Source organism: Pseudophryne corroboree, chromosome 10, assembly GCF_028390025.1.
Source record: "Pseudophryne corroboree isolate aPseCor3 chromosome 10, aPseCor3.hap2, whole genome shotgun sequence".
Taxonomy (NCBI): Eukaryota; Metazoa; Chordata; class Amphibia; order Anura; family Myobatrachidae; genus Pseudophryne; species Pseudophryne corroboree.
The window spans coordinates 175,037,121-175,057,383 of NC_086453.1; the positions used below are offsets into that span (position 1 = coordinate 175,037,121).

At 43.8% G+C, this 20,263-nt stretch overlaps 1 protein-coding gene across 6 annotated transcripts in view; it reads left to right on the plus strand.

The window, feature by feature from the left end:
* CCDC30 (coiled-coil domain containing 30) overlaps positions 1 to 20,263 on the plus strand; it is a 687,183-nt gene that overhangs the window by 229,333 nt on the left and 437,587 nt on the right. For 5 of the 6 annotated variants that reach the window (XR_010188622.1, XM_063942948.1, XM_063942949.1 and 2 more), the window contains 3 exons: positions 2,928 to 3,011; positions 9,695 to 9,848; positions 11,779 to 11,850. Coding sequence is in view for 5 of the 6 variants with exons in the window: in XM_063942948.1 (XP_063799018.1) it covers positions 2,928 to 3,011; positions 9,695 to 9,848; positions 11,779 to 11,850 (310 nt within the window). In the remaining variant the exon portion in view is untranslated. The remainder of the gene's footprint in view (positions 1 to 2,927; positions 3,012 to 9,694; positions 9,849 to 11,778; positions 11,851 to 20,263) is intronic. The other variant, XM_063942947.1, reaches the window with a different exon arrangement.

Consider the following 20,263-nt stretch of genomic DNA (forward strand, 5'->3'; position numbering starts at 1 on the left):
AACTACGTAGATGTCGGAGGTGGGTATCAGAGTAGATACTGAACGGTTGAGGTTCTGTGTTTTCCTGTGGAAAGAGGTCTGAGGATCCGGAGTCGGATCAGATTTGCAGTGACAATCCATCGATATGTTCCGTTGATGAAGAAGATGGGTGCGGCCTAAGAGGCCTTTTCGGTGAGCAGGTCAAATGCCAGAGTGGTTTTCACGGGACCAGTTGAAATTGTGGTCCGGGTCTCACCTGCACATGCACCAGAATATAATCCTAATGGCCAGGATATCACTCCTGAGGTGTCTTCTCAGTTCTCACCTCCTAGAGGGATGAAGGTTCGGGATCCAGGATTAGATCCTGGTGTCCATGCATGCAGATCTCCGAGGCTGGGGAGCAGTTCTTGCAAGGGAAGTATTTCCAGAAGAAAAGGTCAAGCTGGGAAGCTTGTCTGCAATAAGTTTTCTTGAATTAAGAGCTATTTTCAACGAACATATTCTTCGTGATCTGCCGGCTTGATTCTGTAAGACGACTTGACAGCAGTGGTGTAAGTGAGCCGATAGGGCGGAACAAGGAGCAAAGCCGCAAGGGCAGAAGCCGCAAAAGTTTTCCGCTGGGTGAAAAGACTGGTAAACGCTATTTTAGCAGTCTTCGTTCCGGATGTGAACGAGGGAGAAATAGATTTCCTCTGCAGACGCGATCTCCATAAGAAGAATTACAGTCGTCATCGAGAAGTTTTCACAGAAGTGACAAGTCTTTGAGGAGTGCCTCAATTGGACATGTTGGCGTCTCGCCTCAATGAGAGACCTCAGGGATATTGTTCCAGGTCAAGGGACACTCAAGCTATAGCAGTGAACGCCCTCGTGATACCTGGGGTGTTTTCAGTTGGTTTATGTGTCCCCTCCGCTTTCACTCTTTCTGAAGGTGATAAACGTTAGAAGAACAAAGGTTCAGGCGATACTCATTGTTCCGGTCTAGCCAAGATGGGCTTGGTATCCAGTTCTTCAATATTTACTCATAGAAGATCCCTGGCCTCTTCCTCTACGTGAGGAACGGTTACAGCAAGATCAGGGCGTGTATCAAGACTTACCGCGGCTGCATTTGACGGCGTGGCGGTTGAACGCCATATCATAGCCCGAAAGGGTATTCCCAGTGAAGTCATTTCCACACTTCTTCAGGCTAGAAAAGAAGTAACGGCAAAGCCTTACCGCCATATTTGGCGTATATATGTGTCTTGGTGTGAATCCAAGAAGGTTCCTACGGAAGACTTTCAGCTGGATCGTTCTTCTCCGTTCTTTGCAGGCAGGTGTGGATGCAGGCCTAAAGTAAGGCTCCATTTCAGTGCAGTGTTGGCCTTGTAAATTTTCTTAAAAAAAAAAAAAAAGAATTGGCCACCTTTCCGGAAGTTCAGTTTTTCGTGAAAGCAGTACTGCACATCAAACTTCCATTTGTGCCCCATTGGCACTGTGGGACCTTGACGTGGTCTTGCGTTTATCTTGTGTCACACTGCTTGGAACCTTTATGAAAGGTTGTGTTACAATTTCTCTCTTGGAAAGTGGTCATGCTATTGACCTTGGCGTCCGCATGGCGGGTGTCGGAAGTAGCGGCTTTGTCGCACAAGAGGCCCTGTTTGATCTTCCATGTGGATAGAGCGGAATTGAGAATTTGGATAATAGTTCTGCCAAAAGTGGCTTCGGTGTTTCGCAGAAACCAGCCTATTTTGATGCCTGTGGTTACTCAAGCATTGGCTAATTCAAAGTCTCTCGATGTAGTTAGGGCCTTGAATATTTATGTCGCCAATTTGGCTCAGATTGGGGAAACAGAGCCTCTGTTTGTCCGGGATGCTCCCAGCATGCAGTCTGTTACACGCTGGATCTGTGATGCGATTCGGCGTGCTAGTTCTACGGCTGGATTGCCGTTGCCAAAGTCAGTGGAGGCCCATTCTACTAGGAAGATGGGCTCTTCTTGGGCGGATGCCAGAGGAGTCTCGGCGGTTCAACTTTGCCGAGCGGATACTTGATCGGGTTCAAACACTTTTGCTAAGCTCTACAAGTTTGATACCCTGGCTGCTGGGGACCTCATGTTTGCTCAGTCGGTGCTGCAGAGTCGTCCGCACTCTCCCGCCCGGTCTGGAGCTTTGGTATAAACCCCATGGTCCTTACAGAGTCCCCAGCATCCTCTAGGACGTATGAGAGAATAGGATTTTAATACCTACCGGTAAATCCTTTTCTCTTAGTCAGTAGAGGATGCTGGGCGCCCGTTCCAGTGCGTACTGTATCTGCAGTTATTGGTTATGGTTACACTCTTGTGGTGTTTCTTTTTTGTCCGGCTGTTGCTGACGTTGTGCATGACATGGCATGCGGTGTCTTATTATTGGTGGTGTTGACACACTGGTTGTGTTACATATTCTCACAGCATGCGGCTGTGTGTTGTTCATGTCGTTTGCTGGTATTCTATTGAATGCCACGTTCTGCGGTATGTTCGTGGTGTGAGCTGGTTTGACACTCACCGTGTTTAAACAATAAATTCTTTCCTCGAAATGTCCATCTCCCTGGGCACAGTTTTCTAACTGAGGTCTGGAGGAGGGGCATAGAGGGAGGAGCCAGTCCACACCCATTCAAAGTCTTATAGTGTGCCCATGTCTCCTGCAGATCCCGTCTATACCCCCATGGTCCTTACGGAGTCACCAGCATCCTCTACAGACTAAGAGAAAAGGATTTACCGGTAGGTATTAAAATCCTATTTTATGGCTTAAATTTTCCAAACTCGGCCTTAACTTCCTGGGGGCTGTCATGATAGTTTTTCAGTTTAGGATATATATTGCACATGTACAATAAAAGGGACAAAATATCTATACTTATTACATAACAAAAGACCTTTTCATACTTTTTTTTTTTAATATATATATTTTAAAGTTAATCATGTAAAATGTTTTTTTCTGAAGGAACCGCTGTCCTCTATTCAGAAATCGTGGAAGAAGTTGTTTGGGACTCATAAAAACGCAGACAGGCTGTTTGCTGACTGTTCAGTATGTTCCTGTTATGGATATTTAATACTTTTTCTAATTTTATCACTAACACACAAAACTACAAATTCACCAACTAACAATATTTTGCACTAACCATATGGTTGTGCAGCATTGAGTATTTCCCCTTTTTTTTTTCATACTTTGTTGAATCTTTTTTCAATGCTTGTCATTGTTATAGTGAAATCGTGATGACTATTTGTATAGCAGGTTCATTATGTTCAAAATGAATAAATAAAAAAATACTTTAGAAATTGTTAGTGATATGTTTAGCTTACTCTGCCACTTCATTCTGTCTCATCAGTTTATCTAGTTTTATGAAATTATTAGTTCCCTTTTACTGTCAGTAACCTGCTATTGCAGACCCTCCAACATGACCCGCCCCACTAGGTACAAAATGCTCCGTTTCTGGACTTCCCTCTTAATTTATGATTTCCATCACCTGTGTTGAACTAGTTAAATGATAAGAAAGCTGTTTCTTCACAGGTGATTGCAATAATAAATTAAGAGGGAAGTCCAGAAACAGAGCATTTTGTACCTAGTGGGGTGGGTCATGTTGGAGGGTCTGCTATTACTGACAACTCCTATTGGTGTTCAGACCAGACCCTCACTGACCATGATTTCCAACTGCATGCTAGTTCCTCACACACCTGGAACTGCTAATTTGTGGATGTTTGGTATAATTGCTGCAGTACAATTTCACTTTCCTTTGTATCACATGCTGTAGCTGACAGATTCTATTTTCTTTTCTTTGCTGACTCACCTATTTGGGATTTTGCTCAACACTTCTTAGCTGCACTGTTTGTTTCCTGAACCTGTCAGCCATAGCCAGATTAAGGTGGGGGCACAGGGGATACTGTACCCTGGTCCCCCCTCTGTCAGCCCCCCCCCCCCCCCCTCCCCGGCCTGAGCACATTAAGGATGCTTAAGTTGTCTTTGTTCCACTACAATACAATAGTTGTCTCTTAATTAGTCGGAACAATAAACAGTACTCAGGCATTAGTAGACTATTAGTTTAAATCTAACCCCAATGGTTTACATTTAATATACACAATCTATACCTCCCAACATGACCCATTCCAAAATGCTCTCTACCTGGACTTCACTCTTAATTTATGATTGCAATCACCTGTGTTGAATTACCTTCCCTATAAATTAAATAGTTCAACACAGGTGAAACCAATCATATATTAAGAGGGAAGTCCAGGTAGAGAGCATTTTCTACCTCCTGGAATGGGTCATTCTGGGAAGTATGCACAATCTAATATGCACCTCCCCATCCCCCAGGGCACCCATTCTTAAGTGCCGCCCCTTTTCCGCCAAAGGATTAATCTGGCCTTGCTGTGATCTCAATGTTTGGTTGTATATTAGACCCAGGCTCCTCTGGCCCATTGTAATACAGATTTGGCACTTCACATTCAGAAGTTACTAGTTTGTCATGGCAAGGAACAGCAGGAGAAGCTGCAGTGTGCTTATAAACCAGCTGTGAAGCACAAACCTCCTTGTGGGGTTTTCTGGGGAAATCAGGGGTCCTTTACACTCTGCACCTCTAAGTTGCCATTGCTAATATTTGCTAGCACAGAAATGAGCTATTTTCGGTTTGTTCTATGGCTCTCCCACACATTGCGGACCTCATGCTTGTGCTCTTCCATCTTTGTGATATCTCTTGCTTTTCTTATTCAACCTTACCACAATCTCCTTTCCTTCCCTTAATCTTTCTTTCTGCTTCCCACATGCACCCAAACCTATCCGCACACAGCGACACTTAAGTGACCTGTACATCTTGATTTTGCAGCCTCCTTTGAAACAGTCCTTGCTATCATTTCTACTCTTGCCTACCCTAATGATACAGCTTCTTTCTACAACACCACAGTTTCTGAAGCTCTAGATGCAGCAGCTCCTGCCACTTGATATGGGGTTTTTTTTGCCCATCAAAACTACCCGATTTACCTCCTTTCCTCATAGCTTATGATGTTGCTACCTTCTTTAAAAGCAAAATCATCACCGTCTGTCAATAAAACTCCTCTCGACAAACGTACAGCACCACCCATTATCTAACCTTCATCTCCCTTCCCCCCCAATGTTTGCCGGACCTTATCTCACCTCTTCAACCGGTCCTTCTTCCTGTGCACCTACAGATGCACCCTCATACATCAGTCTTCATACAATACGCCATGCAGCGCGAGATGCTTGGGGTGAGTCAGCCGCCAGGTCACATGCAACTCTAATGTTGGCTGTTTTTTTTGTCTGAAAATGCGCCGTATTCGTAACGCAATGCGACTAGGGCGCACGAGGAGACTGTGCTGATTAGTTTTTTTATATGACTCTTGTTTATTGTATATGAAAGAGTCTGTATATGGAGCAGAACATAACTTGTATTGGAAAAAAAGCTGCAACAGTTACATTGTAGCACTTTGTATACAGATTCGTAGACTTAAGGTGCATACACATGGTGAGATTTTGGCTATCTTCGATTTTGACTAAGTGTGCTTGCGATATTGGCTATGTGCGATTTTGACTAAGTGCCAATTTTGCCTATACTTTAGTACTATATAGTCAAAATTTACTTGCCTGCATAGTCCATCTAATCTTACGATACCGACCCCGCGGGACCACACATTGGGATCGAAAGGTGGCTAACACCTTGCAATTTGTACTAACTTTCCTTGTGAGTTTGACAATAGTCAAAATCGCAAGGTACTATCGCACCGTGTGTACACACCTTTAGTCACACACAGATATACAAATGTCATATGTCAAATTAATCAGCACAGTCTCCTTGTGCAGCCTAGTTGGATTGCGTTGTGACTAAGGCATTTTATGCAAAAAAGGTCTCCTGGCGCTAGAAGAATCTCGTGACCTGGCGTGCCAAGAGGGGCTATTTGGCTGGACTGCAGCAAAGATATGAGGACATATCTGTACAAACGTACGCACATATCTCTTATTTAAAAAAAAGTTTCTTGACCCTATTTCTCTCTAGATATTTCCCATTCCTCTGCTTCCCTTTGCTTCCAAATTACTTGGACAGTTTGTCTACAGCCACCTTACCAGCTTTTCTCTTTGCTTATTATCTTCTCATCTGTCTTCAATCAGACTTCCTCCCTCTACATTCTTCCTCCTAAAGTGACCAATGATCTGTTTTTAGCTAAGTCGAAGGGTCACTTTTCCCTGATCATACTCCTTGATCTGTTTGCCGCTTTCAACACAATCAACCACCCTTTATTCCTTGAAACTTTTCACAATGATATCGTCTTCTGGTTCACCTCCTACCTCTCTAATCGCTCCTTTATTCTCTCTACTTTTCTTTCTTTGCACCTTTTCTCTAGGTGAACTTACAGTTTTGCTCATAAGTTTACATACCCTAGCAGAATTTGTGATTTTCTGGCCATTTGTCAGAGAATATGAATGATAACTCACAAACTTTTCTTTCACTCGTGGTTAGTGGTTGGGTGAAGCCATTTATTGTCAAACAACTGTGTTTACTCTTTTTAAATCATAATGACAACAGAAACTACACAAATGACCCTGATCAAAAGTTTACATACCCTGGAGATTTTGGCCTGATAACATGCACACAAGATGACACAAACGGGTTTGAATGGCTACTAAAGGTAACCATCCTCACCTGTGATCTGTTTGCTTGTAATCAGTGTGTGTGTGTATGAAAGGTCAGTGAGTTTCTGGACTCCTGAAAGACCCTTGCATCTTTCATCCAGTGCTGCACTGACGTGTCTGGTTTCTGAGTCATGGGGAAAGCAAAAGAATTGTCAAAGGATCTGCGGGAAAAGTTTATTGAACTGTATAAAACAGGAAAGGGATATAAAAAGATATCCAAGCAATTGAGAATGCCAGTCAGCAGTGTTCAAACTCTAATCAAGAAGTGGAAAATGAGGGATTCTGTGGAAACCAAATAACGGTCAGGTAGACCAACAAAAATTTCAGCCACAACTGCCAGAAAAATTGTTCGGGATGCAAAGAAAAATCCACAAATAACTTCAGCTGAAATACTGGACTGTTTGAAAAAAAGTGGTGTGGTTGTTTCAAGATGCACAATAAGGAGGCATTTGAAGAAAAATGGGCTGCATGGTCGAGTCGCCAGAAGAAAGCCATTACTACGCAAATACCACAAAGCATCCCGCTTACAATACTCCAAACAGCACAGAGACAAACCTCAAAACTTCTGGAACAAAGTCATTTGGAGTGATGAGACCAAAATTTTACTTTTTAACCATAAACGTTACATTTGGAGAGGAGTCAACAAGGCCTATGATGAAAGGTACACCATTCCTACTGTGAAACACGGAGGTGGATCGCTGATGTTTTGGGGATGTGTGAGCTACAAAGGCACTGGAAACTTGGTCAAAATTGATGGCAAGATGAATGCAGCATGTTATCAGAAAATACTGGAGGAAAATTTGCACTCATCAGCCCGGAAGTTGCGCATGGGACGTACTTGGACGTTTCAACATGACAATGATCCAAAACACAAGGCCAAGTCGACCTGTCATTGGCTACAGCAGAATAAAGTGAAGGTTTTGGAGTGGCCATCTCAGTCTCCTGACCTCAATATCATTGAGCCACTCTGGGGAGATCTCAAACATGCAGTTCATGCAAGACAGCCCAAGAATTTACAGGAACTGGAGGCTTTTTGCCAAGAAGAATGGGCAGCTTTACCATCTGAGAAAATAAAGAGCCTCATCCACAACTATCACAAAAGACTTCAAGCTGTCATTGATGTTAAAGGGGGTATTAAGAACTGGGGTATGTAAACTTTTGATCAGGGTCATTTGGGTAGTTTCTGTTGTCATTATGATTTAAAAAGAGTAAACACAGTTGTTTGACAATAAATGGCTTCACCCAATCACTAACCATGATGAAAGAAATGTTTGTGAGATATCATTCATATTCTCTGACAAATGGCCAGAAAATCACAAATTCTGCTAGGGTATGTAAACTTATGAGCATAACTGTATATGCTTCTTTAGCCTCCACTAATACCTCTCTGCAGATGACACTTAAACCTACCTCTCCTACATTTTCTTCTTTTACCTCTGCATTTGTTTCCAGCTGCCTCTCTACCATCTCCAGCTATATGCAGGGGGTCGTGTAGTGAGGTGAATGACTCGGGAAGCACTGGCTAGTACCAAAACCAGATTTACACACAATATAGGAGCCAAATGGTTCATGTGAGCATTATACACAGGTGCAGCAGCATATAGTGCTGGAAATTTGGAGAGTTTTGATCAGAGATGTGCGGATAAGGCACTGCCTCACCTGCCGTATCTGCCGTAGACTTTTTGCTGCAGAATTTTGACTATAAAAATGATGAGAATAATACAAAGGAAATATTTCTAATATATTCTTTGTATTTTTCATATACTTTATATAGTAAAAACTCTGGCGAATACGTTAGTATGACAGGAAAGGCTCCGCCTCACCCCACTGCCGCACGTCACTGATATACACCATGATACAGGTTTACTCCATACATCCAGTTCCATTTTCCTTTTATCTCCCACCTAGACTACTACAGCTTCCTCCTTTTTATCCTTTCCCTCATCTATGTTCCCACTACTATCTGTCCAGAATGCAGTATTCATCTTTCTTTTCTGCTGCTACCGTAGCACCTAACCATAGTAGAGGCGTCTATATTCAGGCTGAAGAAGAAATGAAGGCCTATTACTTCACAATGAACCAGTGATATTACTGAGGCACGAGGTACACTGTTCATGCCTGTTATGTCACAGATTACAATTAAATACAAATATTCTCTGCAATATGGTTGTGCCATAAAACAACTGTCTCTACTGTAGAGAATGGGTATACACTAAATCTAGTGTCCTTTTCAGTTATACTTTTTAGTGTACTGTAGGTTAAACAGGTTATCATTCTGAAAAATAGAGAATACGGTAGTTTCATAATAAGGTCATTCTTCTGTAAAGAAGAACAAAGCCATCAAACAGATGGAAGTTATAAATGGAGAAATACAAATATTTTCCATAAGACTGAGCTAATGTTTTTAAATCTCCCATTCAAATTAATTGTATATCACTAATCCTTTGATCTGTGTGAAAAGCATGATTTCATACACATTGCTCAATGGTGAGGATTTTATAGTGTAAAATTATGTAATGAGTTGTTTGAGAATCGGTGAGGTGACTGTAACGTAACACGACGAGCACGTTTTGTCCGCTTTACTAAATTCAGGTGTTGGATTAAGCATTCAGTACTGTGTGCTTTTTTCTTTTTGTATTGTGTTTTGTTAATGAAATAGTGTTGACAAGTGATTTACAAACCTTTTTGTATTGTGATGACTTTTGCTTTCATTTGTCTGTAAAATGAGAACAAATCTTCACACTACAATTAAGCTGCTGAAGAGTTGTTTAATATGTTTCCGTAACATATAGGAAGTTTACATTCTCCATATATGAAGGATCTGCCACAAACCTGTCTTGGATTACTTTACAGTTAAGTAGGACCATTCATTGTGTCCTGGGTTGCTTTACAGATAGGACAGCTACTGTAACTTAGATTTATTAGCGAATGGGTTTTTAAGCAATCCTGAACAGATGGGAAAAATTTAAATATTGATTTGTGTATCCCAATTTAATTGAGCATGTAAAGTTACAGAATCAAAATAAAAATTGTATCGTGCACTAATTGTGTCTATTAAATTTGTTTTTCAGACGTTTGATGAGGAGCTTGATAAAGAAAGAAAAATTAGGGAATGTACTGAGAGAGATTTGAATGAAGCCGCCCAGAGATTGAAAATGGCTCATGATGAGATCCGCAAACTGACTGATGATTTGCTCATTAAAAAATCAGAAATTAATGAGAATGGTAATTTATCATTTCTAAAATGTTTTATTGTCATTGCTGTGCAAGTTACTAATAGCATAGCATTTATTATATTATTAAACCGCACTCATTTAGGTTTAGGCATCCCCAGGGAGGGGGGTTAGGTTAGGCACCACCAGGGAGGGTAAGGTTTAGGCTGAGGCGGGGGGAGAGTTAGGGTTAGGCTGCAGGGAGGGAAGGCTAGGGATAGGCATCACTGGGGAGGTTTAGGATTAGGCTGCCAGGGATTGGATGGTCAAGGTTAGGCTGCGTGGCGTGGGAGGGTTTGGTTCATGCTGTGGGGATGTGGGTTAGGTTTAGGCACCACTGCAAAGGATTAGGTTTAGGTTGCGGAGGGGGGTGGGGGTGGTAGGAGGTTAGGTGTAGTATACTTACCTAGTAGGTGTCGGGATCCTGCGCGTTGAGGTGGCACTGTCTGTATTCTGACTGCTGGGATCCCGATACTATCCCATTATGGCCCTGTCTTTGCTGTAAAATGCATGGAATGACCGCTTTGAACAGTAGAGCATGATGCTGTGATGATGCAATCGCACCAACACACTTTGTGAAAGAGTGTCGAGGACTGTCAGAATTGTTCATTTTACTGCCAACCAAATTAAAAATACATCATTCAGATCCATACAATAACATGTAATGTCGATTATAATAAAAACAAAATGAAATCCTCAAAGCTTTGTAACACCATTAATCATGCTATGCAGACCAGTGATGAACGGTACATTACTCCCAACTTTCCCATCTGCCCTACAGAGCTGTCCCCATCAGGACAATGGGCAGCCTCCTGAAACCTGGACGGTCCTGTCTAAGTTGGGACAGTTGGGAGGTATGGAAATTTTCGCTATTTTGCAGTTGTTTCTTTTATTGGTTGCACCCTCTTTTTCTAAACTGAGGGGTAATTACAACTGTTTCCCAAAGTTGCAAACCTACAGTAAATCAATAGCAACAATTGAAAATTGCATTTGATTGAGTAAAGGTCAGTACACACGGGGGGGATGTGTCCCAGAGAGGTGTGCTGAGCGATCTAGCACAGACCGCTCAGCACACATCTCTCCCCCCGCTCAGCACACTGCACGATGTGGCGGGGGGACGCTTATTTCACCCAGCGGTGAAATGAGCGATGTGCTAGATTGTGCCTGCATGCAGGCCAATCTAGTACCAGCGACAGCGAAGCGTGGGGCCGCGCATAGCTATTGCCATGGAGCATACACACGGAGAGATCCGTGCTTAACTTCTATGCAATCTAGTCAGATTGCTTAGAACTTAAGCACGGATCTCTCCGTATGTACCCCCCTTAACTTGCACATGAAAGATAGAAGCTAATGTCTGCTAAACTGATATGAAATTACGGAAGATTTACTCCTTTCAGTGAAGATAGTAAATAAAGCTCATTATCCTCTAGATGTCCTTTCCTACATATGTGTCCATATAAACCTACTGTAATTCCTTTGAAACAACACAATAAAACGAATCCTAAATACCTAGTACATTATGGGCCTTAATTAGATCCCATTGGATCTGAGGCTCATGTCGCAAAGTACCAATGTCTGGTACTTTGCGCGTGCACCAAACCCACATGTGCAGTACGAGTCCTGCGTCGTTGTATATACTATGGGTTGCATATGTAATTAGATTGACAGTCTGCAGCCATTTGGGGGTGGGGAGGGGGTAGCAAGAGCCTCCATTTCCCTAAACGGAAGTGTATCACTGTCATTTTGGGGAAGTGGCAAGGTCAGAATCTTGGTCGGAAGACGGAGCTTGGTAGGAACTGTGGCAGCCAGTCGATGATGATACAATCATTACACGCAGCACTGTGCTGCATTATCATATTCATGCATCGCTGCTGCTTCCAAACTTCATGTATGTATGTATGTCATTTTTTTTACCGTTGGGTATCATTTTGACTTCTTTTTAGAACATGTTATGAAGGAGAAACAAGAAGAGTATGATGTTCTATGTCAAGACCTTAAAACTCTCAAAGACAATGGTAAGATATATGACTATGTCTTAGACTTACAGTACAAGTTTATGATTGTAGTAGATCTGTGCTGTCATTAGGAACCCTTGCTGCTGTGAAAGTCACAAATATACCTGCCCTGCTTGCCTTCGCTCTAAATAGGGCTATAAAATTGCTACATTATTCAAGTTTGGGGATTCCTAAAATAAACAGTGTTTCACATATTGCTGACACATGCATTTAGGGTTGGTGCCCACCTTCATGTTATTTATTTTGTCTGCATTTATTCAGCTTTAATATTTTCACAATTTTCTTTTTCGCTTCTGTCTGTTCTTTATTTCTATCACTGAGCAGAGTTGTTTAGCCTATAAAGAACCTAGACAGAAAAAGCACTGTATTAAATAAAGATTGCTGGATGTCCGATAACAATTGCTAAGTTCCAATTATCTAAAGGTTTTTAAAAGATTCATTTTCATTGATTGCAATAATACCAGGTGCTTCTGTACACAGTTAGAAGATAGCACTTAATCCACTCCAAATTTGAGTCATGAAAATTAAGCAATGTTCATATTTTTTTTATTTTCTATATTGAGAAATATGCCCTTTATTTCACTGTACAAAGATCATTATTGATCATCCCAATTTCTGACTAGCATGCTAGAGATTCCTCATAACTGGAGAATGTAATATGCCTAGGGATGTGTACTGTATAACTATATCTGTTAGGTGGCATGTAAAATGTTTAGTAGAAACATCCATTGACTGACTAAAATGTAAAAGATAGAGATATAAAATAACACTTGCTGTCTGAGGATTATATTTGTATGTACAAAAATTGTCAGTATGAAGTGCAATACATTTCCCATTGGCAAAACCATATAGCATTGGGCAGATACAGTATATTGGTGGGAAGAGGAATGTCTAAGCTTAATTTTACACATAACAATATCACCATTCGGTCCACAGGTGCTGGTATACTTCACCATAAACAGAAATTCCCAATGGAAATATAATTTTTCTTTCTTTTTGCACCTTGTATCACAACATACATATTAAAAATAGAGATAAATACAATAGTGTAATATTGCAGTGACAGTGCAGACTCTTAAGTACATTTAAATGGAGAAGACTCGTACCAAAAGGAATAGTCTACAATTCCAGTAGACAATATTCACATGTATTGGAGAAGGTTATGACCTTAATGGATGGTACTTCCATCTCTCGCCGTGCTTCACACTCTGGTATCAAATCCTCATCAACAGGAAATAAAAAACGTGCAATTGTCTACCCAGAATAAGTAGACCAACAAGGCATAGATTTGTTAAACCTGGCGTCCCTGGATCCAGTTTTGGGAGTATGATGATGGGAGTATGGAGTCCTTCCGCTGCTGCAAAGAATGTAATAAATTATTCAAAAAGGAAATTAGAGCAGCTAAAATAGAAAATGAAAAACTAATTGAGAACCCGAAAAAAGTTTTTTATGTATATTAATGCTAAAAGGATAAAAAAAGACAACATAGGACCCCTAAAATATGAACTAGGTGAATTGTTAAATAGTGACAATGAAAAAGCAGAAATATTGAATAAATTCTTCTCGGCTGTATTTACTCGAGAGTAAAAACTGGTGGAAACAGGACACTATATCAGTAAGGATAATGACCAAAATACATTTAACGTGTTTAACTGATGAAATAGTCAAAGAGCGACTACAAAATATTAAGATTAATAAATCTCCGGGACTTGATGGACTGTACCCAAGGGTTCTTATGGAGCTAAGCTCAGAGATAGCAAGGCCATTGTCATTATTCTTAATCTTTAAAGCTTCAGTTACAACAAGCATGGTTCCCAGGGACTGGCGAATAGCACTATTTAAAAAGGGAACTAAATCAAATCCTGGAAATTATAGATCAGTAAACCTGACATCTATAGTGGGGAAAATATTGGAATATATATTAAGGGCTTTATATAGTGGTGGATGCTCAATTAGCTTAGTGATATCACTCAGGTGCTTGCAAGAGAGGGATATTACTAAGCAAAAAATATATATATATTTTCTCCCAGCACCCTGAATGATACCAGTAACCAGTTTTAGATCCTACACAATATTAGAATTCAGAGATCTGGGTTACATATATTTGCGCAAATGTATGAATAAGCCCCAAAGCCGCAACAAGGCCTCTCTGTATATTGAGGGTCCCTAGCACTATATCTAGGGGCAGGGTGCAGCACCCCAAAAATCAGCATAAGCCAGAAAGCCCAGGGCAGCATACCAGTGAAAAAACTAATAAATTAGTGTTAGGAAGCCGAAGCTATATACAGAAAGTGATACAAAAATAATGTGATGTAATTAAAATTAAGAAATAGTGTTAGTGAAGAAATTAGTAAGTGATAAGTGTTAATAGAATGTAAAGGTATGCCACACTAGAGCCATCCAGCCCAACTAATCCAGGGGCATCGCACCCCACACCTCCATTACCCTAATCTGGGTCTATGATTAACCAGCAAGGAGCCGCATGATAATGGCTCCTTGCTTAATATATCTAAGCTAAGAGCTACCTACCTTGGAGCAACCCCATAGTGCTCCATATGGCATTTCAGGACCTGCACCTCCTCCTAATGCAGGATCCTATCTGCCTCTCACAACAGACATATATATATAGTGGTAGATGCTCAATTAGCTTAGTGATATCAGTCAGGTGCTTGCAAGGTACGGGCATTTCTAAGTAAGAAAAAAAGCATTTTGTTTCCCCCAGCACCCTGAATGATATCAGTAACCAGATGTAGATCCTACACAATATTAGAATTCAGAGATCTTGGCTACATATATTTGCGCAATTTTTATTTTTGCCACTATTTAAAAAGGGAACTAAATCTAATCCTGGAAATTATAGACCGGTAAGCCTGACATCTATAGTGGGGAAAATATTGGAAGGTACAGTATATTAATGCAGTGGCGTAACTACTGCCCCCGCAGTCCTCGCGGTGGCTTGGGGGCGAGGGGCTGCGGGGGCGCCACTGATTTAGAACAGATTGACATGCGGACGAGCGTCCGCATGTCAATCTGCGATCTCCTCTCCGGCTCTCCCTCCCTGCGGTGCCTGCTCCCCCGGCCCCCCCCTATGTTGTTGGAGGGACACTAGCGCATCGCGCGTCTCTCCTGTGTCCCTCCTGGCTCTCCCCCGGCCGGTCTAAGGAAGCAAGTGCCGTTCGTGAGCTCTGATTGGCTCACGAACGGCACTTCCTTTATTAGACAAGCCGGGGGAGAGCCAGGAGGGACACAGGAGAGACGCGCGATGCGCTCGTGTCCCTCCAACACATAGGGGGGGGGCCGGGGGAGCAGGCACTGGGGCATATACCCGGCACTGGGGACATATACCTGGCACTGGGGGGGCAGATCTGGCACTGGAGACATATACCCGGCACTGAGGGCATGTACCTGGCACTGGGGGCATATACCTGGCACTGGGGGGGCATGTACCTGGCACTGGGGGCATGTACCTGGCACTGGGGGCATATACCTGGCACTGGGGGGGGGGCATATACCCGGCACTGGAGGCATATACCTGGCACTGGGGGGGAAGCAGGCACTGGGGGGGAATATCTGGCACTGGGGGTATGTACTCGGCACTGGGGGGGCATATACCCGGCACTGGGGGGGGGCATATACCCGGCACTGGGGGGGGCATATACCCGGCACTGGGGGCATATACCTGGCACTGGGGGGGAAGCAGGCACTGGGGGGGAATATCTGGCACTGGGGGCATATACCTGGCACTGGGGGCATATAACTGGCACTGGGGGGGCATGTACCTGGCACTGGGGGCATATACCTGGCACTGGGGGGGAATATCTGGCACTGTGGGCGAATATCTGGCACTGGGGGCATATACCTGGCACTGGGGGGGCATATACCTGGCACTGGGGGAATATACCTGGCACTGAAGGGGCATATACCCGGCACTGGGGGCATATACCTGGCACTGGGGGGGGGAAGCAGGCACTGTGGGGGAATATCTGGCACTGGGTGCATATACCTAGCACTGTGGGGGAATATCTGGCACTGGGTGCATATACCTGGCACTGTGGGGGAATATCTGGCACTGGGAGCACGGCCCTAGCAACCAGCACTACCCCCTAGCAACGAGCATGACACCCAGTGCATGAAACCCCTGGCAACGAGCATGACATCCTGGCACCGTGCATGGAACCAAGAGCATGAAACCCCTGGCAACGAGCAGGTAATTTAAAAGTAATTGGAAGCCTTACTGTAGAACTTAATGTGTAATGGGCATTACGGTGTGTGGCATAATGTATCACGGACATTGCAGTGTGTGTCATAATGTATCTGGCATTACGGTGTGTTGTAGACTATGTCACGGGCATTGTGGTATGTGGTATAATATCTCAGGATCATTGTGGTGTGTGTCATACTGTGTCACAGACATTGTATGTGCTATAATGTATCAGGGGCATTGCAGTGTGTAGCATAATGTATAACGGGCATTGCGATTCCTGTCATAATGTGTCGGGGGCATTACGGTGTGTGGCATAATGTGTCGGGGGCATTACGGTGTGTGGCATAATGTGTCGGGGGCATTACGGTGTGTGGCATAATGTGTAGGGGGCATTACGGTGTGTGCATATTGTGTCATGTGCATTTTTGTCAGTGATCGCAAAAACGTGCTATGGCGCGTATTTTACCCAGAAACAGCCGCCCGGGACTCACATTTAGAAGATGAGCGGGTCCCACAGGACGCGCTCATCTGAATATGTGTTTGCATGTGTTAAGCCTGTCAGCGGAATGCAGGAGGTGACTGGCTGTTTCCTCGGCCAATCACCTCCTGTAGTCTCCATCCAATCACAGCCTGCAGCATCTCCCGCTTTGAATCCTGCTCCCCGCCAGCACATGAATCTGTGCTGCAGGGCTGACAGACTGGCCCCGCTCATCCGGCTCCACTGCCGCCCTGCCGCCAGCACCCTCCTCTGCGACTGGGAGTACAGCTCCGGATCTGAGTACAGCTCCGGATCTGCCCGCCGCCCCCCCCCCCTACCCGGGACCCGCTCAAATCCCCACCGAGACCCGACAACTACCTTCCAGCAGGAGCCGGCCGGGCTGCACAGCTCCCGCTGTAGGTAAGCAGTAGACAGTGCTGCATCGCCCCACTTCACCTGGAGTAGCTGGTGCAGATGCGGGATGTCCGGGGGCTGCAAGCTCCGTGTGTGCAATGTGAGGCCGCTCAGAGTGTCAGGGCCTCACTGACACCATTTTTCTGACAGCACAGTGCAGTGAGTGCACTGGCACAAGTAGCCAGCCGGCGCCGCAGCATGAAGGAGCTATCTGTGAAATCGCAAGCAGAGGCTGGCAAGAAGGAGCTCCTCCGATCGCTTCCCCTGACGGGCTGGCCACTGCTAAATATACCAGTAATCAGTACAACTGTGCAGTGACACTGACTTTCCCATTGCACCTGGGGCTCCACTACTTTGACACAGTTGGAACTGATTATCGGTATATTTCGCAGTGGCCAGCCCGCCCGTCAGGGGAAGCGATTGGACGAGCTCCTTCTTGCCAGAGAACAGCCTCTGCTTGCGATTTCACATAGAGCTCCTCCAGGCTGCGGCTACTACAGGCGCAGGCTGGCTACTTGTGCCAGTGCACTCACTGCACTGTGCTGTCAGAAAAAATGGTGAGTGTCAGTGAGTTGCTGCTGGGGGCGGTACCACTTGTGTCAAACGGCCCCTTCGTGCAACTGGAGGTGATAAGTGAGTGGTTACTGCAATGTGCCTCAGTGCTCTACCAGGCGCATTGTGTATAATAACGTGCTCTACCAGGCGCATTGTGTATAATAACGTGTTCTACCTGGCGCAATGTGTATAATAACGTGTTCTACCTGGCGCAATGTATATGATAACGTGCTCTACCTGGCGCAATGTGTATGATAACGTGTTCTACCTGGCGCAATGTGTATGATAACGTGTTCTACCTGGCGCAATGTGTATGATAACGTGTTCTACCTGGCGCAATGTGTATGATAACGTGCTCTACCTGGTGCAATGTGTATAATAACGTGCTCTACCAGGCGCAATGTGTATGATAACGTGCTCTACCTGGCGCAATGTGTATGATAACGTGTTCTACCTGGCGCAATGTGTATGATAACGTGTTCTACCTGGCGCAATGTGTATGATAACGTGTTCTACCTGGCGCAATGTGTATGATAACGTGCTCTACCTAGTGCAATGTGTATAATAACGTGCTCTACCAGGCGCATTGTGTATAATAACGTGTTCTACCTAGTGCAATGTGTATTATAACGTGCTCTACCAGGCGCATTGTGTATAATAACGTGTTCTACCTGGCGCAATGTGTATGATAATGTGCTCTACCAGGCGCATTGTGTATAATAACGTGTTCTACCTGGCGCAATGTGGCTGATGACGTGCTCTACCAGGCGCATTGTGTATAATAACGTGCTCTACCAGGCGCATTGTGTATAATAACGTGTTCTACCTGACGCAATGTGTATGATACTTGCTCTACCTAGCGGCAATGTGTATGATAACTTGCTCTACCTAGCGGCAATGTGTATGATAACATGCTCTACCTGATGCAATGTGTATGATAACGTGCTCTACCTGGCGCAGTGTGTATAACGTGTTCTACCTGGCGCACTGTGTATGATAACGTGCTCTACCTAGCGGCAATGTGTATGATAACGTGCTCTACCTGGTGCAAAGTGTATGACGTGCTGTACCTGGTGCAAAGTGTATGACGTGCTGTACCTGGAGCCAAGTGTATGACGTGATCTACCTGGATCAGTGTGCATAGGAGGTTCTACCTGGTGCAATGTGTATAAGCGCCACTACTGTGTGGTGTAATGTGAATTGACACTATTATGTGGTCACGGCCCTTCCCTATGAAGCCACGCCCCTAAAATTTTGTGGCGCGCCTACGGCGCGCACTACCTGTTCTTTGTGGTCTAAGTGGTCTAACACCAATTCACTTTCTGCCTAAGGGCACCAAAATGTCTAGTTACAGCTCTGGTGCAGGGTGTCCTGCATGCTACAGAGCCCAGCAGCATTGTCACCCCATCCCCCCCATCTTGCAACACTTTTGTAGTGTCCAAACAAGATTAAAATTAATAAGAACCTTCATTCCGATGGGACCCAGAAAACGACCGGTAGGACCCCAATTTTTAAAAGTGAAGGGTCCCTGGGACCCACTTTTTTTTTGGCTCAGCGCGATCACTGATTGTGTGTGGAATAATGTCTAAGGACCATTGCAGTATGTGGCATAATGTATACTGGGCATTACTATAAGGAGGAAAAATGACAAATAATGTAAGGGGCATGAATCAGGATTATTTTTCTTTCCTGTGGTGGCCAACGTCTGGGCGTGCAGGTTGCAAAACTGGGGTATAAGGTAGTCTTTTCCTGCAATGCCACGCCATCCACGCCCATTTCGACAAAGCCACACCCCCTTTTTGCCAGCGCGCGCCTGCGGCGCGCGCATTTTTCTACCTTTGCTAGTGCCAATTACGGGGTGTATGGGGGGGGGGTCGCCGAAGGATTTTTTGGCTTGGGGGAGAAAAATTTCTAGTTACGCCACTGTATTAATGGATAGCATTCAGGAGTATTTGGGATGCTTAAACATAATTAGTGAGAACCAGCATGGGTTTGTGAAAGATAGGTCATTTCAAACTAACTTAATTAGCTTCTATGAAGACGTGAGTGCAAACTTAGATATGGGAAATGCTGTGCATGTGGTCTTTTTAGATTTTGCGAAAGCCTTCGACACAGTACCTCACATGATGTTGTGTCTTGAATTAAGAGAGCTTGGTCTTGGAGACAGCATTTGTACTTGGATCAAAAATTGGTTGGAAAAGAGGGAACAGAGAGTGGTAGTGAATGGTAAGTATTAAGTGGTGTACCTCAAAGGTCTGTACTAGGACCTCTGCTGTTTAACATATTTGTAACTGACATAGGAGATGGTATTGAGAGTAAAGTATCAATTTTTGCAGACAATACTAAACTTTGTAAGATGATCAGATCAGGATGTTGACTCTCTCTAAAGAGACTTCATTAAACTGAGGTTTTGGGCAACAAAGTGGAAAATGAGGTTTAATATAGAGAAATGTAAAGTTATGCATTTTGTGATCAAAAACAAACAGGCAATCTATACATTGAATGGGGTAATTCTTGGAAAATCAGTAATGAAGAAGGATTTGGGGGTGATCATTGACAGTAGACTTGGCAGTAGTTAGCAAAGTTAGGATGCTGCAGTTAAGGCCATCAGGGTGTTAGCATGCATAAAAAGGGAAATAGAGACTAGGGATGGAAGTGTAATCCTGCCACTGTATAAATCATTGCTACGTCCCCATCTGGAATACTTAATACAGTTCTGGGCTCCTCACTATAAAAAAGATATAGTAGAACTAGATAAGGTC